This window comes from Coccinella septempunctata, chromosome 2 (genome assembly GCF_907165205.1).
Source record: "Coccinella septempunctata chromosome 2, icCocSept1.1, whole genome shotgun sequence".
NCBI lineage: Eukaryota > Metazoa > Arthropoda > Insecta > Coleoptera > Coccinellidae > Coccinella > Coccinella septempunctata.
In genome coordinates, this window is record NC_058190.1 from 12,526,704 (window position 1) to 12,551,016 (window position 24,313).

Consider the following 24,313-nt stretch of genomic DNA (forward strand, 5'->3'; position numbering starts at 1 on the left):
CCGGTAAGAATTCAATTATTTCCAATACGGGTCTGTCTATTGTGACTTCCTTAGAATTCAAGTTGAGAATTGGAATACGAGCTTTTGAATTATCATTTGTAACAAGAGTATTGGGTATAAGAACGTTATCACATATGGTTAATTTCTCAATGAGTCCCTGTCTCAAATTGCCAACAATATCGACTTCAGCAATAACTTCGCATCGAGGAGGAATGATTATTTTATCTTCTTTAATTTCATTGTTGAAACGAATAGGGTGTCCGTTTATGATTGCAACATTGTCTGCATAATTAAGAATAGCTTTTTGTTCTTGGAAGAAATCGTTACCAAGCAACCCGTCGAAATGAGTCTGTATTTTTGCAGCGTTTATAACATTGAATTTATGAACAATATTTATGGACGATATTGACAAGGATATTTCCGTTGTTCCAATTGTATGAATAGGCATATTAGGATTTATTCCGGTCAATAAAACAATATCATTTTTAAGATGAGTTTGGCTAGGAATAAGTGCATCATGTTTTATAATGGAACAGGCCGCTCCTGTATCAATTAAAAGAGTTACATATTTTTTAGTAGAATTTGGGATTTTGAATGTTAGAAATTTTAATTTGTCATGAAGAATATTAGACTTATTGTGAGAACTGTGTATTTTTGAATTTAATTGAATGCCTTCTGAATGATTTCGTCGGAATCCTGGGCATTCTTCAGGTCCGAACTTTCCCCGTTTAAATGATTGACTTTAGAATTGTTAAATTCTCGTTTCCTACATTCTGATATTATATGACCCGATTTTTTACAATAATTACAAAACTTGTAAGATTGAGCGTTTGGATTTAAGGTATAATTAGGAGGACTATTTTGTCTAGAAGTTGAGGCATGATTATTAACGTTTGAATTATTCTTTACGAAATTATATCTTTCATTCGAAGGATTAGGAGGTCTATTATTCATATTATAATTACGTTTATAGTTACTAGTATAGCCAGGAGATCCACCTTGTAGGTAGATTCACCTTTACTGGCAGATTCGCCTTTCGTCCGTAGCTCGGGCCTACGGCCCTCGCGATACGCCTTTTGTTCGTAGCTCGGGCCTTCGGCCCTCGCTCGATTCCCCTTTTGTAAATATATAGGCCAAAAACGTTTTTTAAAAGCCCGATGGATTTAAGGCACCTCGTTCTGTGATCGCTGCCAAGCCGTCAAAACTGACGTTAACCTTTAAATCACACTCTGACATCGATTGTCAAAGTGCACTTTCACTTAATTTTCTCTGATAATCAATAGAAAATAATTTAATTTTGTGGAATGTCACTCGATTTTTAATAGACGTCAAAAATTTTCAAAATTCTTACGCTTTTTTAGGTAATATCGTTCGGGCTCCGGGAAAAAAAACAGGCCTATTTTAATTTCGGGTTTTTCGAGCTTAGTTCGACACCCATCCCGGCTCTCGAGCTACCGCGGATCTCTCAAGCTAATCATTCATTCATTCATTCATTCATTCATTGCTGTATCCCGTTACCGGGAATAAATCTACAAAAGAAGAAGAAAAAAAAATCGAACAGACTTGTAACTTCTTAGTGCTAGTTGCGACTGTGTGCCCTCCTGTGACTAAAGAGACCCAACCGTGACCTGCAAATCAAATTGGTACGTTTTCGCGAAAATCGTGAATTTCGCGATTTTCTCACGCAATTTTCGGACACTTCTAGACGGGGTAAAAATACGATCTAGGCATTTTCGGAAAGCTCGATTCTTACTCTTGCGTTCCATGTACCGCTCTACCCGGCCACGCGCCTTCGGCGCTCACCATTTCAAATTTCCCACACCCTCCCCCGACACTTCAACATGGCAAAAAATATGATACGATTCAGTGATCATTTTTTATCTGCAGGATAATTGATTTCGTCATATCATCAAGGATGTCCAGAATTCATGAAGGGAAATATTTTACTATGATGGTTCTAGGAATATTTTTCGATTGGTATTTTTATTGAGCGTTATAGGAGGCTTTGCTTCGATTTATTCAAGGCAGGCTTAACTGTAAGCCTCAAATATGTATGTATTTCGTATGCAATTAAGTAATAAAAGAAAAAAATTTGAAAAGAACTTCTATTATTATTCATAAAATAATTTGTACATTGACAGCACAGCCATGATTAGAACTTAAGATTAACATAAAAAAGTAGATATTTACAATAATATACAAATAGTGGACGGTGATAGATAGAAATTTGTCCATAAGTAAAAATGACAAAATTGTCGATATAAAACTGTATTCATTCATACAATTTTGTTTTAAAATCAGTCTGTTTTCATATTCGTTTAGGAACATCTTTATAGTAATCATATGAAACTAATTTAGACATTTTTTTAAACTGTTTGCTATCAAAAGTTTGGTAATAGATTGAAATGTCCTAATTCAATTCGAAAACAAAGATTTATTTGAAATATAAACATATATACATAAGTGCGGTCAATTTGAAAGTAACACAACCAATTGAATTAACACTTAGCTTACATACTGAGATCATATAAAATATTGAAATATATACATAAAAATTTTAGTTTTATATCACATGTGTTGTACCTATATACATAAATCAGGATGAGGATCACGGAACTGTTGGACAAGATCTTGCGAACTGGTCTCTTCTTAAATTGTGAGACGTCTCTCAGCGTAGTACAGTTGTATTTTGAACTTTATCAGCTCCAAGCAACTCAGAGCATCCTCATATGGACTATGTCCATGATCGGATGTCTGAATTGCCTTGTTCAGATGAACTGACATTAACTGTTTTAAGGAGTTCCTGAAGGGAAAACCGCGTTCGTGAGGGAAAATGAGAGACGTGTCCACAATTTTAGAATGGACCAGTTTAAGCACTCGCAAATCGTTGTCCAACGCGTGTCCTATCAGAATGGTGTCCTCGTGGATAATGTTCAATAAATCGTTTTGCACTTCTTGGAATGTTTTCGACTTTGCCCCATACACGTCACTTTCGGTCACTCCGGAAAATCTAGTGTTGTAGTCCACAACTTCTTCCTCCGGTTGCACAAAAAAATCGTACACCGTGGCACCATCAAAACCCAGAACGGTTACCCTGCAAAGTTCCAAGCCTCGCACGGTGTAGCACATTTCGCAGTCTACAGCGAAAACCTTGCGTTCCGCTTTTTTGCTGCGTTTTGTGCTTATGAAACCTTGCAGGGGCTCGTTGATCCCCGCCACTGTACCGTTCCAGACGTGGTGTTTTGACGAAGTGCAACCTTTGGATCCCGGAGTGTTTTCGCAACATGTATGGCGACAGTACGAAATTTTCCCCCAGTGGTAGAAGCACTGCTGTTTCGTCAAGTAACCGTTCTCGTTGACGAAGAACTGATCGTTACACCGAACGCAGGTCCTCTCAACTGCGGTCGGTGAATTCCGATCAAAATCCTCCTCAATACCAGCCAATCTCTTCGGGATCCTGAAAGGTTTTCCGAAACAGTGTTTGTACAGGCGGACTTGGTTCTTAACCTTATCCACCTGTGGAAAACCATTGGAAAACAGATCCTCCGGAGCTACGGTGAACTGGATGAGGAGGTTGTACAGTCGTTCTTCGGTCAATCCGAACACTGGCGAAACAGCGGCTTCCAACCTAGGGGGGTTATTCCTTTCTTTGGCACCACAATCTGATGGTCGTTCGTCCCTTGCCGAGCGAATCGGCTTGTACACATTAGGGAATGGCTTCTTACATTTCTTTGTGTTCGGCCTCTGCTGCTGGGGACACCTCGGTGAGCCAACATCAGATTGTTTTTCTGGAAAATAAAAGTTGATTGATGAATACGCCAATGACGCTGAATCTCAGTGTTAAAAATGGTCAGGGATTTAGAGGATTTTGAAGATTAGATAGCGAAAAGAAAAAAGGCTCTATGATGTACCTATGCACTTTCAGCGGTGGGTAAAGAGTCTGCAGATTTTCAAAGATGTCATATTAAGATACTGTCATTTGAGCCACCTTATTTTGAGAAGAAAAGACTGTATATTATGAAAAGTATTTCAACATTGAACCCTGAATCTTTCAAGTCTTGAGACCAATTCAAAAAGTCTCGAAACTAATAGTTACAAGCATGAAACTTGTGAACTGAAGAACTTTCCCTCCTGGTTCTAATCATACATAATATCATTATTTTTGTAATTCCAGAGTGGTCGACTTACCGTAAAAACTTGAATGCCGACGTTGACCATCGTTGTGGTGCCTCCTGATTCTTTTCTCATCCTTGACATTTTCACATTCTTCAGGCAAAGGTCTTCTGTGGTGCCTATTCGCCGAAGCTGAAGCCATATGACTGTTGGCAGTTCCGTAATAGGTGGTACCGTTCACTTCATAGACGTTAGGTTGCTGCACATTATTGTAATGAAGACTGATGGTAGCTTCATCAGGAATATTCTGATGAAACTGTTGTCTGGGATGGAGGATCGGTGGCTGTAAGAACTGGGGTGTGTGCCAAACTGGTGGCTGTACCAAATTCTGGAAAAAAAATTCAAGATTAGTATGGGACACAGAATAAATCAAACTTTTATTTAATTGACGCAACAATCCGGATGATTGTTGTTGGAAGACCGAATTTTCAAAACGCTGAATTGAATTGAATCATCTCAATTTACTGAAAAAGTAATGAATTTTTCATGGTGTGGTTTACTGCGCTATTTCAATTATTTTGGAAGAAGTTGGAAAATTATTCTAACAGTAGATTCTCGAGGTCAAAATAAACAATTTTTTCCTTTACCATTTTTTACGAATCGACTCGGTTTGAAAGATACAGACTGTTGCCATGAAAAAAATTTCTTGTTCAAATAGGCTTTTGCGTCGCTTGGCTATCGTACTGTAAAATATCAAGGAATCGAGTTTCTTGAACGAACATCGACATTTCGACGAAAATGAAAGAAGCAAAACACGGAGAAATTCTCGTACAATGAACATTTCTGTATCACAACTTTACACAGACTGAGTATCTGAAGAGCATAAAGTAAGTCAAGTGGGTCTGTTCTGTGCTGAAGAGCTGTTCGGCCCTGTTGGGAATTTTGGCACTTAGTCAAATTGGCTACAATACGCATGTACCTCGAATATTCGAAATTTGAAAATGACAAATGACAGATGACAGATATATTTCAAGAAATACTTCAGCGGCCGTTTCATGAACTATTGGGAATTTTGGCACTCACTCAAATTGGCTGTAGTACGCATGTACGTATTCGAATATTCGAAAATGACAAATGATAGAAAGAAAAAATATTAAAGTTTTGATGTATTTCAAGAATTCAAATTCGGCGTAACGATTCGACATATTTTCAACGTCAATGAATGTTCAAACAAAAATTTACTTACCCCTCTGCGATCGAAAAACATAGCTGGCCTGCCGTACGCTGAAAGATCCGGATGATACATCTTGACAAAATAGCAAAAATCACAAAAATCACAACACGTTGAATTTTTCTCACAACTAAGAACACTTCTGTATCACAAGTATACCAAGCGAAGAATGATCTGAAGAACCCTCTTTGGGCCCTTTATATGGGATGGGCAAAATTTTTGCAATGTCTAATTGCTTAATACGCAGGTCATCAGGTACCTACCCCTTCAATTATTTCCAAAAATTTTGGGTGGATTGGTCATTTGTCAAATGACAGGTCGTTAATATAAGAAAGTTCCAGGTATTAAAGATGAGAAAGGGTGCATGTCAGATTTCAGCGGTCAATACAAACAGTATTGAATTGAGTATGTAACGCATAATCTGAATAGAATAAGAACAACTCATAAATTAATATCAAAAAGAAAAGTGAATAGAATCAAGAAAATTTACAACAATACTTTCATGACAAATTAGACTCAGATGGCATAAAATCATAAAGGAACAAATAACAGAATCTTACATGAAGGAAAAATTTTGATATAAGAAGAACTTAGTTGAATAATAAGAATAGTTTAAAACATATTTTTCGAAACCTAATAAAATTCTATTTTGATTGTCTCTTTTATTCATAATATTATTCAGTTATTTTTACGCAATTCTCGTTTCAGCACATGCATAAATTCTCGAACATTCTTCCATTATCCTCGAAAGAATTTCAATTTGAACCTATAAATCATAATTTCAAAGAATCTCCCTATTAGTTTTGAATGATGTGCCTACCATAAGATGAGCAGTGTTGTCCATACAGGGAAGTAAAGGATGTTGTTTAGGCCATTTCTTCGAAAATCAAAATCAACTTGTCATATACAATAACACTATTAATTATCAATTATCTTTGAATGTCACAACTAATTTGGTACCTATCTAAGGTCCCTCAGGCCCTTCAATATTCTTATTCTTACTCGTTCAAAATATCTGCATGAAAAAAATAGTAGGTACGCCAAAATGATATTCATTTCCACAATTCTTATATAATTTAGAACAAAAATAATCTCTCTGTCTTTCTCAAGGATGCCCCAATTTTCAGTAAAACTTGAAAACCATTATTTATATTCGAAAACATACTTGAGTAGAGCAATAGAACATTGAATTTTATCACATGTCAGATTATAGGAATTGTTGAAAATGGCTGCCTCTAGCTAAGATAAAAAGAGATGGACTGCCGAACTTTCTCGAAAACATATCCATTTAAAAAACATATATGACGACCTGTGTCTTGGAAACAAAACAGTTTTCGACAAAGGTCCAAGGTCGCAATCTTTCTGAAACACCATGTATAGTGTATATCATCCTGATTCAGAAAAAAACTACTTTCGTTCAATCAATTCTCGTTTCAGCACATGCATAAATTCTAGAAAATTCCTTCCATTATCCTAGAAAGAATTTCAATTTGAACCTTTAAACCATAATTTCGAAGAATCTGCCTATTAGTTTTGAATGATGTGCCTACCATAAAAGATAAGCAGGGTGGTTCATACTGGGAAGTAAAAGATGTCGTTAAAGCATACGTATTGTTCTCCCTCCATTACCTCGAAAATCAAAATTAACTTAGCATATACTTAATAACACTATTAGCCCTTTCGATCAATTCTCTTTGAATCGCACCCCTAATTTGGTACCTACCTAATGTCCCTTACGCCTTTCAGTCTTTTATTATTCCTCGGGTAAAATATTTGCATCACCTAAGATACCTACCGTAATTTCAAACGGTCAATTTTATGAGGATTCCAGGAAAACAATACGACTAACATCGACTTTCAATACTCATAAACTAATGTCTTAGAACTACATAGGTATATGGCGAATCTGGAGCTCCTTTTTGTTTTATCTGTGGGCTACATACCTTATTAAATGACCAATATCATCCATAACATAGAAAAGCGTTTTCGAGCTTTCATTCTTATGAACAATAAAGTAATCAAATGTTTGCAATTGCAAACACCAAAATGGTCTCACGTCTCAAACAATTGAATTTCATTCATTAATGAAGATTACGTGGTCAAATTCAAAGGTCCGAAATTTTTAAATGAATAATAAGTACCGGTAGATTCGGCAGCTAAGATAAAAAGAGATGGACTGCCGAACTTTTTCGAAAACAAATCTACGAAAACTACTCTGAACTACCACACTTTCCACAGCAGGTTCACAAACCTCTCCAACGTTACATTCGAGCAGGAAGAAGTTGAAGTCTTAAATTTGGGACATTATTTTGCACCAATCCCTAACACAGTGAACATCGATAGAACAGCTGTAAGTCTGGAAATACAGATCAGGAACAATCCAAATTATGACATCATGACCAGGGAACTCGCAGACACCTTAACAACATTTAAAGATACAAAGGTGAGAGTGTGCAACCCTAAACAATATTTGCCAAACAAAAATTCACATAAAAATATAAACAGGAATCAAAAAAGTATTAGCGACAATGACCTCATAATGACCAAAGCTGACAAGAATGCAGGACTAGTATTATTCGAGAAAACGTCATATATAGACAAAACACTTGACTTTTTCATTGAGAACGGTATAACAAAAACGAAAAATAACCCCCTTTTAAAATACACAACAAAGGTGAATAGAATACTCAATGAAACAAATACTACTTTAGTAAAATACGGACACACTAAGTATAGTTTAAAAGAAAGAAATCCACAGGTTCCAAAACTATACAGCACTATAAAACTACACAAACCTGAAAAAAGTATCCGACCTAAAGCATCGGCAATTTCTTCACCTGCACATAAAATCACAAAATTCATCAACCATTTATTCACACATAAATTAAAATATAGTTCTAAACATGCAATTAAGAATTCTTCAGAATTGGTTAAACATATTACATCTCTCAATTTAGACCCAGATAAAAATTACACCTTAATATCTTTTGACATAGTTAACCTATACACGAATGTGCCTGTCAGTGAATCACTTACACTAATTGAGGAACAACTCATAAAACACTATAATTCGGAGAATTTATTGAATCTAGACAAAACCGACATCGATAATATATTGAAATTATGTTTTCTTTTAACAGAACAAAATTTTTTCATGTTCGATGACATTATATATACAATGAAAGATGGATTACCTATGGGTTCACCATCCAGCGGCCTTATTGCGGAATTTTATGTTGACTATGTAGAAGAACTAATAATGCAACTACCATATAAGAAGAGTATAATCACATGGAAACGATATGTAGATGACATTTTTTGCATTTGGGAAGGAACTGAAACAAAACTTGAAAAATTTTTTGAAACCATCAATTCTATGTTTAAGATCTGCTTTCTACTTTTTATTTCACAGACTAATTAACATTCTCCTATCCCCTGAAAAATCCAATGAAGAAAAGAATATTATATACCAAATTGGCTTCAATAATCAATACACTAGAGAATATATAGATCAGATATACCATTCAATCAAAAGAAAAACAATATTGAAGAAAATCTACCCCCACAGTGCAAAAAGAAAACAATATCTATCCATTCCATTCTATAAACGTCTACATGAAAAACATCCAACATATTGTTAACAAATACGATTATACTCTGATAAATAATCGACATAAAAATATCGAGAATTTATTAGTTAACAATAAACAAAAACCAAAAAAGAAGAACAAAGTGGAATATACAAAATCAATTGCACAAATTGCCATGCATTCTACATCGGAATGACCACACGTAACGTTAAGAAACGATTCAACGAACACCGCAGAAATACACCTAAATCAGCCTTAGGATGCCATCTAGACGAACTAAAACATAACACTGACTTCGACAACTTAAAAATACTACATAAGGAACATAATTATTACAAACTAACATTACTTGAACCATTGGAAATTCTAAAGAACAGAAGTTATCAACATTTACTAAATGATTTGACAGAATTTAATTCACGAGATAACAGCATAATAAAAATGATACATTTCCCGAACACAACACACAACGTTAGAAACTCGACAAATGACACCCCAAATTAATCTTCTAATCTAACTCCTATTTTCTACTACATTTTACATATCGAACACGACAGGAACTTCGACGTTTGGGATATATTTCAAAGAACTGAATAGAGAAAAATTATTTCTTGAAGTCACATATTTCATCCTTGATCTTGACTCATCATATATGTTTACCAATTTACCTCCAACGACGGTAAGATTGCACACTCTCATTCTTTTACAATGACCACCGTTTACATAAAAAATAGCATCATTTAAATTGTGAAAAATGTAATTTCAGCTGGCCTGATGATGGCTTAATCATAGCCGAAATCGATCGCCAAAGAATTATAAAATAATTACAGTGTGTTTTTATTTACATTCACCAATAATAATAATTATTATCGATATATTTTTTCATTTTATATAGTTGTTTATTTCAGAATGGAGTTTGTTCGTACAGTTACGGCAGTATATTTGTGGCGAAAGGCAAGAAAAGAGAAGGAACAGAATAAAATAAGGAGAAGAAGGAGGTGAGAATTTTTTTTCAATATCTGCTTTTGATGATTCAGCTAAAAATAACTTATTTAGATTTTGGGTTCGTCTAATTTTTGAGAGGAGATGAGAACTAGGTGCAGGACAAACTCTAGTAGAGGAGATGAAATTGAATCCTGACAATAACATATACAACTTCTTTAGAATTAATGCAAGTTTGTTCCATATTTTATTGGAATTAGTTGGACCTCATTTGCAGAGATCAGATTTGGGTAGGGCCCCAATTAACCCACAGACTAGCAATTACATTGAGGTAGGTTTCGACATGCAATAGTATTTACAGTGAATCTTCCTAGATACCTCCTTCTCTACCATTATGTCGATAATTCTAAGAAAACCTCTTTTCATCTGAATATTACAGATATATCGCATCAGGGGATAGCATGGCACCCTCGATGGCACCTATCTTTTTCCTTCAGAGTAGGAAACAGTTAGCGAAATAATTTCGTCTACCTTGGAAGTGCTGTGAAGTGTTCTTCAACCAGAGGACCTAAAACAATCGGAGGAAGAAGATTTCAAAAAAGTACCTCATGGTTTCAAGAGAGTTTGGAACTACCCAAATTGTATAGGTGCTATTGATGGAAAGCATGTTATGATACAGGTAAATATGTGGCATAGGTTTTAAGTAATATAACATCTAAATTCAAATAATCTTATTTCAGGCTCCACCTCACTCAGGAAGTACCTTTACAATTACAAGGGTACACATTCAATTGTACTTATGGCAGTTGTAAACCATAAGTATCAATTTATGATGGTGGATATTGGAGCTCAAGGGAGGCAAAGCGATGGTGGAGTATTCCGAAATTCCATAATTGGCCAAAAATTGATTGAAGGAACACTTAATATTCCACCTCCTAAAGAGATTGCTGAGGGGAGACCTGCATTACCTCATGTAATTGTAGGGGATTAAGCTTTCCCTCTATTAGAAAACTTCATGCGCCCCTACCCAGGACGAGAGAGTTTAGATCTCGAAAAAACTATTTACAATTACCGACATTCAAGGGCAAGAAGCGTGTCTGAAAATGCATTTGGTATTTTGGTGGCACGCTGGAGGATATTTTCTCGTCCGATGAATGCTAAGCTGGAGAATGTTGAAAGAATTGTTCAAGGCGCTGTTTGCATGGGCGCCCGCAGGGGGGGTCAGGGGGGCCATGGCCCCAATATTTTTTTCTTAATCCAAACGATAATGGAATTACTATATCCTACTGATATTATAAATGCGAAAGTTTGTGTTTGTGAGAATATTCAGATGTTCGTTACTCTTTCACGTAAAAACTGCTGAACAGATTCAGATGAAACTTCACTGGAATATTGCTTATCTATCAGAATAACACATAGGCTACAAATTATAAAGTTTGCATCCCCTTTAAACGTCACCAGAAGATCGTTTTATGGGTGGCTCATTTTTCGGCGGCTTCTTTGATATGGTATTCTTCATGCGGCTTCTCTCATATTGCAATTGTTATTGACAATTCTCCAATCAAGATATTTTCTCCGAGAAGGAGAGGGAAGGAAGAGGGAAAATATGGAATCTTTTCATTCGTATTTCCATTCTACAGAAACAATTTCTCGAATTCAAAACCACTTTGAGACTGTTGAGAGTGTGTTCAGACAGCGTTTTTAGTGTCTTTGACATTAAATTGTATTATTATAGGTGAGTTTTATAATTAATTACCTAGCTGATTCTCCAATTAGGCGCCTCTCGTATTTTGAAGTGAAAACTTATTACACTTTTTGGGTGAACAGAAATCATGGAACTCACGTCATCGTCACCGAACGCTTTTCATGAGCTATGTATACCGTGTGTTCCACAGTATACATAGTTCACAAAATACAAGCTCTTCCTTTTACTTTATCAATATAAAATTTCAAATAGATAATGAAGGTCAGTATAATATAATTAACAAAATTTCTTTTAATTCTTTCAATTTGAGTGGCTACAAATGTTGCGCCATAAACTTAACTTATTAATCTGAAGTTTCAAATAATATTATATTATAGATTTTTCAAATTAGAAGTGTAAAAAAGAACAGAAACTTATGAATTGTATCGTCGAGCGCCGAGCGATTAGTAATTATTTCCGAATAGTTTTTTGTTTCTAAAGAAGTATTGATGACCAATTTAAACATTAATTCTTTATTAGGAATACTTCTTCGTCAAGCAAAAATAATTCGAAAATGATAATCGAATAGCTCGTCGATACAATTCACAAGTTACAAGTTACTTAGTTTTCACTCCTATCGGTAGTTCACAACAACAGCCCTGTTTCTTTGTTTTTTGTTGAAAGTCACTTTTTTTATGTTTCTATTTTTATGATAGATTTACCCTTGGAAAATATGGATATTCTAAAATTTTTCAAAAGGAAATCAACTGCCGATGACGATTGCAAAAAGTCCCCTAAAAATATTAAGCTTTATACACAAACGCCGACTCAATCTTCCAGTTCCAATAAAGAAACAATACAAGAAGAATGTATCGAAGTGGATTGTGCAACAACTTCGAATACAAATCCTTCAACATACGGGCTTGAATCTTCCCAAATTTTGGAAGCGGACTCTGAACCATCAACAGATATTGGAAATTTTATAGCTTCCTCATCTATTCAAGACAAACAAAAATATGATTTACTGAGTATGCCATATGAGCCACCTACAACTTATAATTTTAGACAAGATGTTGGACCGAAAAAAAGACCATTTATTCATAAGTGGCTTGAACAATATGAATGGATGGTTTATTCAAGAGTCCGTAAAGGTGCACTGTGTAAATACTGTGTAATATTTCCACCATCTGTGACCCATGGTAGTACTTTAGGCGCATTTGTAACAAGACCATTCATAAAATACAGAGATTTACACACGCATGCCAAAATTCATGCATAAGGATTCAACTATCCGTGCCAAAAATTTGCTATCAAATGAAAAACCTGACATATTGTCTTAAATAAATGAAGTGTTGCAGAAAATAGGAAAAAAAATTTACCGATTATTAAAACAATAGTTTTTTTGCGGAACTCACGATATGGCTATACGAGAGAGCAACAAGAACTCTGGCAATTTTAGTGATCTTTTGAAATTCAGAGTAGACGCTGGTGATAAAGATTTGGAGATCCATTTATCCAATGCAGCTGGTAACTCGAAATATACTTCTCACAGAATTCAAAATGAGATAATTTCGATAGCTGGGCATGTAATACAATAAATATTGTAGAAGAAGCAAATTCTTCCCAGTATTTCAGTGTAATGGCTGACGAGTCTGCTGATATTTCAGGACATGAGCAGTTATCTATTGGAATACGATATGTACATGAACAAAATGAAAAATTGACAGTGAAAGAAGAGTTTCTTGGATTCGAACAATTAAACAAATTGAATGCTGATTGCATAGCTGCTTCAATCCTTGAGTTTCTAGAAAAATCTGGTTTGAAATTGGACAAACTTCTAGCACAAGGTTATGATGGATGCTCAACAATGGCTGGTGAAATTCACGGGGTTCAAAAGATCATAAGAGATAAGTACAAGAAAGCAATTTATTTCCATTGTGCCTCCCATAGGTTAAATTTAGTAATTAATGACATCAGTAAAATTACTGAAATTCGTAATAGCATTGGCACCGTTAAGGACATTATAGTATTTTTTCGAGAGAGTACTTTAAGAAGAAATCTGATTCCAAATATTCCTTTGTTTTGTGAAACTCGTTGGTCAGCTAAATATGCATCATTGCGAATTTTCGCTGAAAACTTTGAAACTACAGTCCCTGGCCAGTTTATTAGACGCACGAAGGATTTTTTTTATATTTACTGGTATTGCCCGAGGAAAAAGCAGAATATTTGAATTTCATTTCCATAGAATGTCAGTTTTATCTACGACTCTCATTAAATTGTTCTATTTGGCATTAATTTTTGATGTTGTAGTATTAGTACTTAAGTATGAATCAGTACTATGTCTTCCAGTGGACGTCTTGCATTCTGCAGGTTCGGACGTTATTTCGATAATCCACATATGAAATCATTATCTTCGAATGTAGCAAACCGAACAATTCTGCATTGATAGTATGAAGCTCTCATAGTTACACAGGGTGGCTCAGCAAACTATTAGAATTTCATGTTTAATCATCAATAAATCAATATTTTTTATTGAATATGATATATTATATGAAATTATATGAAAACCATTTACAAATGAAGTATATGTAACATATACATTCAATTTAATAACTCAATATTGAGATTTTGCATCGGTAGCAAGCAAATATTCGAATATATTGAAACCCATAGCAAATACACTACAAGGTGTTTCTATCAATTTTGTAGATGTTCAACGTCACATAAATTCAATTATAGATATATGTGGAAAACATCGCTCCGATAATGCATGCTTCAAAGAAATTTTTTCCAAAGCATCATCTATTGCTCAGAGTCTCAAGATAGAAATTGGAAAACCACGAATTTGCGGTCGACAAGTATACAGATCAAATTATGAAGCATATTCAGCTGAAGATTATTTCAAAAAATCTATATTAATCCCATATTTAGATCATCTGATTTCAGCCCTAGAAACGAGATTCTCAAAGGAACATGAAATGCTTTTTTCTTTGTTCAATATTTTGCCAAAGAATTCAAAATTACTAGATATTGAATCTTTCGCATCTAAGGTCGACCATATGTATAACATTGAGAATTTAGAAAGTGAGTTGAACATTTATAATGAGTACTTATCTAAATCACAAATGGATGAAAACATAGAAATCGAAGATCTCATTGGACAATGTAAATTTTTTCCTGCTGTCAAAGAATGCCTCATGCTTCTCCTCACATTTCCATGTACCTTCTACTTGTACTATAGAGCGTAGTTTCAGCACTTTGCGCAGTATTAAAACCTAGATAAAAGCTACAGTTGGTACCGTATAACTGTAGAACATCTAATAATTTAACAAGTGTTGGGCAAACCTCTAATCCTCTAATACATTCTCCAGGTCAGCAAGGAACATTCGCGATGAATTCAAAAGTTTTTTTTTTTGAAGAAGGAGCGGTACCATGGCAATCGGATAATGTATGATGAACTTAATTTGTTTCAATAAAATAATTTTTCTTCAGTTTGAAATCTTGTGTTGTGAATTTCCAAACCCTAAAGAATTATTTTGCAATTGTGAGTTATTTCAAAAACATGAGGCAATTTTTCATATTCATAATTACGACATATTCCTAAAATCATTATGACCACATTTCAATTGATCTCATTACCAGATGTGAACATTACTTGATCAAGTGCAACTTCAATATACATGTGTTGTTGGGAAAAAATAATTATTTTATACTGATGACAGGGAGTTATGAAAAGACTTTCACTTTTGATTATTTTAATATAAACAATAAAATCACAAATGGATATTTTCCTGCTCCACTAACTTTGTCAAAAATTCTACTTGCAAATTGTTGCTCACATTCCTTGGCAGTTTTGACAACCCATCTGCCAGTCGTGAGCAAAACTGTTCTATGGGAGTTGCCTCCCTCCTCTCCATTGGCCTCAACTCCTTAATGGCTTCAAGAAAAGCCTCATCCTGCAAGGATAATTGGCCTTGCCTTCCCCTAGAGGATGATGGCTCTCCTTGCCTTCCTCGGGAGGTTGAAGGAGTTTCATGGAAGAGAGGGGAACGAGGCGGACTATCTGCCGGTGTCGAGTTTCCTGAGGTGCTCTCAAGATTTGAGATAGTCCTGTAATAAGGAGAGTTATAAGTAATTCATTCATACTGTATTAACATTAATTTGTAAGCTACTTGAAATGAATACTCACGGTCTCGTTGCCAAGGTCTTATCTAAAAATGTGAGCAGCTCAAAATGCTTGTGGTTCCTGCGGATACGTTCTGCATGTAATTTCTGCTCGGCAGAGGACCCAGACGAAACCCTTCTTGAAATTGTGGACCTAGCTCTCATATAGCTATCTCTCAAATTTTTCAATTTTTTGGGGATAGCCTCCTCATCTAGATCCACTAAAATAAAAAATATTATACATGATCAATTATTCAATATAAAATATGAATCTGCAAATGGGCAGGAACCTAGGTCAGTAACCCTTTGTAACATGGTTTCAATAAAGTTTTTACTACTACTACTACTGTTATATTTACATCAAATGAAATTTATATTACCATTCACTTCATCTAATATTTCTCTCCACAATTTCTTTACAATAAGTTTGGTCCTCTGCCTCATGGGAAGAGTATGGTCATAAAGTGGAGGACGCTCTGAAACAAGCTTTATCAGAGTTTCTTCATCCTCCACAGTCCATACTCTTCTATCTTGAGCTCCTACTTGTTCAAATGAACCCATGTACTGCTTCAAGATTGTATCCCGAAAAGCTGGATCTAAAAATATTTCAATCTTAAAAACAATACACATTATATGTGTCGTCTGGTTGCAAAACCGGTCATCTCCATAACAGAAAATTTTTCAGGAGAGACGATTTTTTGTCAAAACTAGGGAATTGGAGATAGGATCCAAATCTATTGTTATTAATGTGTCACTAGGATAGTAGGTTTTAGAGCACCATAAAAGAATCTGGGGGAAGGTGCTGGGAGGGGGAAATTCAAAATTATAGTTAGGATTTGGCTGGTTTTGCAACCCACTTTGGAGTTGGCCGGTTTTGCAACAAACTAAAGCTTAAAATATCTATAAAATTGACATCAAAGAGCGGGGTTTTAGTAGTTCTGTAATGAGATAGAAGAGTTGAAACAGATAATATCTATCACTATATCTAACATTATATATCACACAAAAAATTAATGCCAAGCGAAAGTTGAAAATGTTCTTACCTATATTGTATGTATTACTATGTCCACGAAGAATACAAACTCTTCGAGGTTCATTCAGAAATGGAATAGAATAGATTCTTCTCAGAACCATTTTACCTGAATTCACTTGGATCCATCCGTTCGAATACTTGTTAACTTTGGACATTATGGCTTCAGCAATTTGTTTTTCAAAATATATATATATATATATATATAATATAAATTCAAAATAGAAGAGAATATTTCAATCATGATTTTAAACGCTTATTCCATATTTGACAATCAGCGAATCTGCTGTTTATGACAGCGGAGAATACAACACGTCATGTGAGTATGTAGGAAGGAGTGGGGATTGTCGCTGGCGACACTACGAAGCTCTGAGAACTAGGCTTAAGACGGCGTGTGTATTTGTAATTGTCAAAATCTTATTTCAATCGTTTACGTCGTAATATTTTTGAAAACATGCCACGGTGTGCCGTAAAAGACTGTATTTACAATAAAAGTGCAATTTGTACACGGGACAGGAAAGCGATTCACTTATTCCGGTAAGTTTTTCATATTTTATTCATGTTTGAGTACATCACATTATAAAATTAGTGGAGGTAGTCAGGGGACCCAAGGCCGAATTCTTTTTGAATGCTTTCTTATGATTTATACATTGATATGTTGGAATTATATGAGGGGTTCAGAGCTGAAGTGAACCAAATCCATTCAGCCTAGTTTCGAGATGAATGGTTTAGAAGTTGTTTATCACCCATTAATTCAAAAGTGACTTCTTCAGATTTTAAAAGGTTAGAATGTAAGCATATGCTCACATGAGAATAATAATAAATAAGGAAGTCACTTTTGAATTAATTGGTGATAAACAACTTCTAAGTCATTCATCTCAAAATTAGGCTGAATGGACTTGGTTCACTTCAGCTCTGAACCCCTCATATATCAAGCGTTGAAATAATTGTTTTGAATTTTAGTTTTCCCAAAAATGAAATAAGACGAGAGCAGTGGAGAATTGCACTGGGTCTTGAAAAGACAGAAATTTATACTTACTCTAGTGTTTGCAATTTACACTTCAGTAAAGCGGCATATGATTTGGAGAAATCGCCTTTTGCTGTTAATTTGAAAAAAGATGCCGTTCCGAGTAAGGTAAGATATTTTACCACTTTTAACGACTTCGCTTTCTTGTCCAGATGTCAATTTGTTTGGAATCCTGTGAGCGATTTTTCATGAACTTCTTGAAATTTGGCAGATTTGCTTATTTCTTTAATATATCATGCCTTTTTGTATAAACCTCCATAGGTTCAAAGATGAACAAAAAAACGAGATTCTGAGTGCTTTAAAAATCTTATATTTCTACAGAATGTTAGCCCATACTGTGCTGGACCTCTCACCGGTACTGCGGTTTGTGAAGAAATCGTGAACAACATCGATCTGCCACCAGAAATGAAGTGCAGTTCAGAATTGCACCTTTTAGTACAAGGAGAAAACAAGTAAGACATAACTATGCAGGGTCAAAAAAATGTATTACAAACTACATTGTTTTCAACAAGAAGATCAAAGGTGGTGCAATTAATAGGAAATCGGGTCACTTCGGTATCGCCAAAAGCTAGCACTTGCGCGCATTGCGTAGCAATGAATTTGAATAATTTACTTCCAGTCTACTAACTCGTGAAATCAAATGAATCCATTAATTTATTTTCTGTATAACTATAATTAACAAACTTTGTCAATGTTACGCTCCTGCTAACGAATCGCGTTATGTTATAACCCATTCCATCGGCTTTGAACGGACTTGCACCTCCTCCATTATAAAGCATCTTAGTTTTCTCAAGTTGAATTTCATTTGAAATTTTTTTGCAGAAAGAAACTAGCAGAGAAGAGAAATTAAGAAGGCAGCTGATAAAACTATTGGAATGATCATGAGAATACCTCCAGCATTGACCTATTGAACCGGGTTGAAATCAACCCGATTGCTACAACGTCATGTTTAAAACATGTTACGGTTTATTGGCCATTTCGATGATGAATTATTTCATTAGATTTGGGTTGTATCAACATGTACTTTGATTCAAAATTCAAAGCCAACATCCAGTTGAAATAGTTGAATAAAACAAGTTGAATCAATCAGCATAAGACTGGTTAGGGTTTTATTCTCGAATAATTGAACTAAAAACTACCGTAGTGAATCATTCAAGGATGCATTCGATAAGTAGATACTGTTCCGAATGTAATGAAGGAGCATTCAGGATAAACAATATCCTCTCTCTTCCTAGTTGGTTTTTATGTACAGAAGTAGGAAATGACGATAAAGAGACTCAGAGTGAGCCGAGAATATTAAAAAAAAGAGTTGCCACACTACAAGCTATCATAAATTCCTCGAAAGGAAAAATTCAAGATGAAAGATGGGAGATGCTTAGGCAAATAGGACCTGATGAAGAATTTCTTCAAAGACGGCTGAATAAAACAAGGAAATATGACAATGAACTCGAACAATTCGCGCTCATTTTACATTACTTCACGGTTAAAGCCTGAATTTTGTAAGAAGAACTTTTAATTTTGCTCTTCCGCATTCAAGAATGCTTTCGAGGTGCTATAAGAATTTGAATGGGGAGGCAGGTTTCACATCGGAAATATTCGAATTGCTTAAACTGAAAGTTCCAAACACCTCTTACAAATTGGCTTGCAATATAACTACATAACTACTATACTAGACAATATAACTATATATGAAATGGCAATCCGTCAGAAAGTTCAGTGTAATGGAAAAAACACTCATGGCTATGTAGATTTTGGAATCGAAAGTCAAAACGATTACAATGTTGTTGCTGAGAAGGCATATGTTTTTATGCTTGTATGCATAAACCAATCTTGGAAACTTCCTTTGGGGTAATTGTTCAGTGTCTTAAATTCAGATATGAAACGGGTATATTCGTTACATCGATAACAATTGATGAAGCAGCAAATAATGTAACGATGGCAAAAGGACTAGGTTGTGATTTGGCTACTGATAATTTGAAATCTACATTTATTGATCCTACTTGAAGGCAAGAAATAGCGCTATTCTTTGATCCCTGTCACATGATCAAATTAATACGAAATACTTCATAGTCGAGTACGTGGAGGTTATTTGATTGCAAAAGGTGGGGGGCATGCGCTCGAACTGCCATCATGAATTTTAGGTACAAAATTTTGGTTTTTTAGAATAACTCAAAAACGGTTATTCTCATAACAGAAGATGTTCTGTACAAGGTTGAAAAGGACAAAATTTCCTACATTTTTTGTTCAGAATATTTTTTTGTTGCACTCATATCTTAGAAGTTACAACTCCGTGAAGTAGCTATTTGGAATAAAAATTCGGAAACTTTGGGTTTCTTCTATAACTAAATAACATTTTGCTGGAAATGGCCACCTCTACCTTGTTTTCAATTACAAAAATTTGGAATAGTAGGCTGCTGTCACCTTGTTTACATAGACATGCATTGTTGCATAGACATAGCGATATTGCCTGAGCAATACCTTTTAGGTGTGATATCTCGGAAAGGAGAGGGCTGAGGAGATTTTGTGATAGGAAAGAGCCATCTTAATTTCACACGAGCAATCACTTCCTGAATTTTGTCCCATGAATTCGGGAACACCTTGTACAACCGATTAATTATGTCCAGTCTTTCGTCAGCTGCTTGTCCTCATTTTGCAGTTACAAGATACCGATTTTAATACGTTATCGGAAGCTGGTTTTTCCGCCAATGTTATGTGGGAGTGAGCCATGCTTCTGAACCCAGTCTTCAGGGTTTTACTCTTTGTCAGTCCATATCTGTACTTAGTGGTACGTCCACGTGGAATAGCGCTGCGTCTTTTGTAGGTGGCAAAAAGGCAAGATTGAATTTACTTTTCAGCGTAGATTTGGCGAAGCGCAAGAAACAAATCTCTTTCAAACTCTCTTTATCCATGTTGCCACCATATGAAGCTACAAGAAAGCATACACCGGCTTCGGCAATCTCCAATGACGTGTCATTTTGTTGATTGAAAGTTTGAATTCTTTCATGAACCGATCTGTTGTTTTCTATTAGCGTATAAAATTTAGTTTTTCCCTTATTGAATAGGGATGACGTAGTGTCAAAACCACTGAAGGCATGCAAGTACAAAATGTGCTTGGTTGCTTCTTGGTATTTGAAGCTACTTGCCTCTCAGCAGTTTTTGCTTTACCAGGTTCACGGAAATAGATATAGCTTTCTGCTGGTGCTAAGGATGTCAGAAATACTAAAAGGTATATGCATAATGAAATTTCAGTGTTTACAATTAATAAATCGGCATCAAAACCTACTAGCTCTCGCTACTGGCCTATCCGTTGAGGGTAAGGGCAACCTATTAATATAAAATTGAAGTAGAGTCTCTTTCAAAAGGTTTCAATATGATTTGCATTTGTTCAACTATAATATTTTTTTCAAACAGCGCAACTTCTCGGAGCTTTAACTCCTAACAAATGTGTGCTACAAAAAAAATGTAAAATTTACAACAAAAAATGTAGGAAATTTTGTCTTCTTCAACTTTGTATGGAACATCTTTTGTTGTGAAAGCCAATGTTTTCGAGCAATTATCCAAAAACCAAATTTTTGTACCTAAAATCCGATGTACCTTTTGCATTTATACAACCCTTTTTGTTCTCCACGTACTGGACTATTAGAGGATAAAATAGTTTTAATCGATGAAAATGGTGAAAAGGTTAAGTGGGAGTATGTTTTAAAATTGAATAAACTTCAAGAGATGAAAGGTGTTCATTTGTGCAATAAATAAAGAAAATCAAATGTGTTGTATAATAACCAAAAAATTAAAGTTCGACTGGCAACGCAACTATTTAGTGGTTCTGTAGCACATGCGTTAGAATTCTTGACTGAAACTAATCGAAAAATTCAAAGGTTCTGCAATTCATTAGAATAATAAATTATTTTTCGATATTCTCAATTCAAGGAATATTTATCAGAAATATTACAAAGAGCCTTTGAATCCAAGAAATTATGAGTACATTGAAACCTCATTTTATTTGAAAGCGTTGAAATTAGCAGATAACAAACTTCTCATCAAGTAGGAGAAGAATGGGCATTCTTGGATTTTTATTATATTATTTATATTAGCAGATTCACGTCATAAATGATTCAACTATAGATAGCTTTTTAGAAAAATCTATCTGCAGTAGATTGGAATGACCTCTCAATCTACCAAACACAGGAAATGTTGATTCTATGTGGGACATATTTTTCAACAAGTTTATACTTGTTGGACTTATGTTCATATTTGACATTTCATTTTCTATTGTCACGGTCAAAGACAGGTCCTCCCAGAGAAAATATGTGGACACATCTCCTGAATTGATGAATTAAAAAAATCAGTTGGACTACTTGTACATAATTTCTCGCTACCACCCGGAATATCTCTATCGAACTAATTACGATGCAGTGTATGTATTTTAAATAATTTATTCAATAAACTATACACTCCTTTTATAATCTGCGTTGCGTATATGTACATGTAACAATCAACCATTTTTTTATCCTGTCAATCCTCAATCCTACCAACATAGACATATTAGGCTACACAGTTACCAACCATAATACATATATGTAACAGTTTCTTTGACTGATTCTATTCCGCAGAATATACGGTTGTTTTATCTCTTAGAAATCACAGCGGATGAAGTTGTTGGTACTTAGGGCATGACAAACAAATGTTCCTTTGGCTTTGATGGGATACCAATGACTGTCATCAAAAAGTCTATTTCTATAATAGCGCTACCAGTAGCTCAAATTATGTATACGGGTTTCAGATAAGGCAGATAAGATAGCTATTGTAAAGCCATTTTACAAAAAGGGAAATCCAGAAGATCCTGGATATTATCGTCAAATATGCCTACTCACTTCTTTTTCTGAATTGTTTGAGAAAGTTGTGGTAAATAGAATTTTAAAGTTTTTTCGAAAATCTGGAGTGTTTTCAAGATGTCATTATGGATTCTTGAAGACAAAAAGCAGGGATACAGCAATTTTTGAGCTGGTTCGGTCAATCCTGGAGGCCTTGGAGGGCGGAAGTACCAATGGGAATGTTTGTCGATTTTTTCAAGACTTTCGACTGCGTGGTCCATGAAAAATTGTTACATAAATGTCTCTTTACGGAATTCGAGATAAGCAACTAAATCTATGAGGAGTTACCTACAGGGTCGAATTCAATGAGTTTGCCTTGATGTTGACGGTGTGCCCCAGGGACGTGTCGCTGGACCTACGTGAACGACCTCCCGGACAGCATTCTGGATGATTTCTTCACAAACCTAAATAATGTACAATTTGCTGAGGATTTCCAGACAGAAAAGGACTATCATGAGGTCGTTATGTATGCGGATGATATGAACACACCGGTGGTAACACCCGATGTCCCAAAAAGTGTGAAATCTACGCTGAGAGGTTTTTCTTCTATTGCCAGCTGGTGTCAACAGCACCAGCTCGCTCTCAACATGAATAAACCGAGTATATGATTTTTTGCACCTCGCATAACAGAACGTCAAAATCTGAGTCCATAGATCTCTTGGAACAGACAAAGCAGCTTTCTGTTATTACAAATTTCTTGGGCATTACTCTGGACCACCATTTGAGTTGCTGTGAACATATTGGTTCACTTCAGAGTAAACTGAACTCTGTTCTTTATACTCTTCGAATCCTTGTGCGTCAGGCTGACCTTAACTTGCTTAGAACTGTATAATACTCCAACTTTCAGACTTTAATGGCTTATGGAATCATTGCGTGGGGAAATAGCTCCGATATCTCCAAAATATTCGCCATCCAAAAGAGAGCATTAAGAATCATTCTTCGTTTACAAACTAGACAATCTTGCCGTGGATACTTCAGAAGAGAAAAAATCCTAACACTAATCGGCCTATACATATTCAGATGTCTTGTTTTCTCACGAAAGAACGAACATTATTTTGAAGATCATTTGTATCTGAACAAAACTAGACGTATAGGTACAAACATTTCATTTCCCGAAGTATTCACTAACATTAACTCAGAAAAACGTTGAATATATGTGCCTCAAGTTGTTCAATAAGGTTCCTAAATAATACCAAGCTTTAACAGACATCAACAAGTTTGAGAAAGCTATTCTCAATCTATTGATAGATTCATAGCCGTACTCTGTAGATGAATATTTAAACACTTGATTTCCTTCACAAACTGATTATCTGCAATTGTTGATGTGGATTTTTGTTTTCCCATTTTTGGCTGTATTATTTCTAGGTTTTTCCATAACTTATTTTATTTTCTTGATGTAATTCCGATTATAGAATAAACGACATTATTATTATTATTTTGAATCGGGAGTTTGAAACATTTGTACAAACAATTGGTCGTAACAAATTTGTTAGTGTATATTCCAACATATGAACTGAGCCAACATCATGTAGAATTATTTTTCGGCTTGATTAGATCTATGGGGGGTTATAACAATAATCCTACGTCTATTCAATTCAAATCTGCCTATAAAAAATGATGCTCCACCTAGAATTGAGGGATTCTTTCATGGATAATTGTAT

General features: G+C 35.1%; 3 protein-coding genes and 1 long non-coding RNA gene across 5 annotated transcripts; 2 read left to right on the plus strand and 2 right to left on the minus strand.

The window, feature by feature from the left end:
* Positions 1–2,414: 2,414 nt before the first annotated feature.
* Positions 2,415–6,248, minus strand: LOC123308444 (putative exonuclease GOR). 2 transcript variants are annotated; one of them, XM_044891090.1, is made up of 4 exons: positions 6,165–6,248; positions 5,360–5,419; positions 4,189–4,501; positions 2,415–3,788 (listed from the first exon to the last, which is right to left on the minus strand). In XM_044891090.1, the coding sequence occupies exons 1-4, from the start codon at positions 6,186–6,188 to the stop codon at positions 2,650–2,652; spliced, it is 1,536 nt and encodes a 511-aa protein (XP_044747025.1). In that variant the 5' UTR covers positions 6,189–6,248; the 3' UTR covers positions 2,415–2,649. The 2 variants fall into 2 exon arrangements, with proteins under 2 accessions (XP_044747025.1, XP_044747026.1); XM_044891091.1 differs by lacking the exons at positions 5,360–5,419; positions 6,165–6,248 and adding an exon at positions 4,761–4,779.
* Positions 6,249–9,836: 3,588 nt separating this feature from the next.
* LOC123308089 lies at positions 9,837–10,513 on the plus strand. The gene is made up of 3 exons (XR_006537044.1): positions 9,837–9,932; positions 9,991–10,207; positions 10,316–10,513. It is a non-coding gene; the product is annotated as an uncharacterized LOC123308089 (long non-coding RNA).
* A 4,747-nt stretch (positions 10,514–15,260) lies between these two features.
* Positions 15,261–15,936, minus strand: LOC123308336. Its single transcript, XM_044890951.1, has 2 exons — positions 15,750–15,936; positions 15,261–15,670 (listed from the first exon to the last, which is right to left on the minus strand). Exons 1-2 carry the CDS (start codon positions 15,887–15,889, stop codon positions 15,334–15,336), a joined length of 477 nt encoding a protein of 158 aa, XP_044746886.1. The 5' UTR covers positions 15,890–15,936; the 3' UTR covers positions 15,261–15,333.
* Positions 15,937–17,122: 1,186 nt separating this feature from the next.
* Positions 17,123–18,898, plus strand: LOC123308475. Its single transcript, XM_044891138.1, has 4 exons — positions 17,123–17,291; positions 17,718–17,889; positions 18,103–18,233; positions 18,604–18,898. The coding sequence occupies exons 1-4, from the start codon at positions 17,209–17,211 to the stop codon at positions 18,629–18,631; spliced, it is 414 nt and encodes a 137-aa protein (XP_044747073.1). The 5' UTR covers positions 17,123–17,208; the 3' UTR covers positions 18,632–18,898.
* Positions 18,899–24,313: the final 5,415 nt, after the last annotated feature.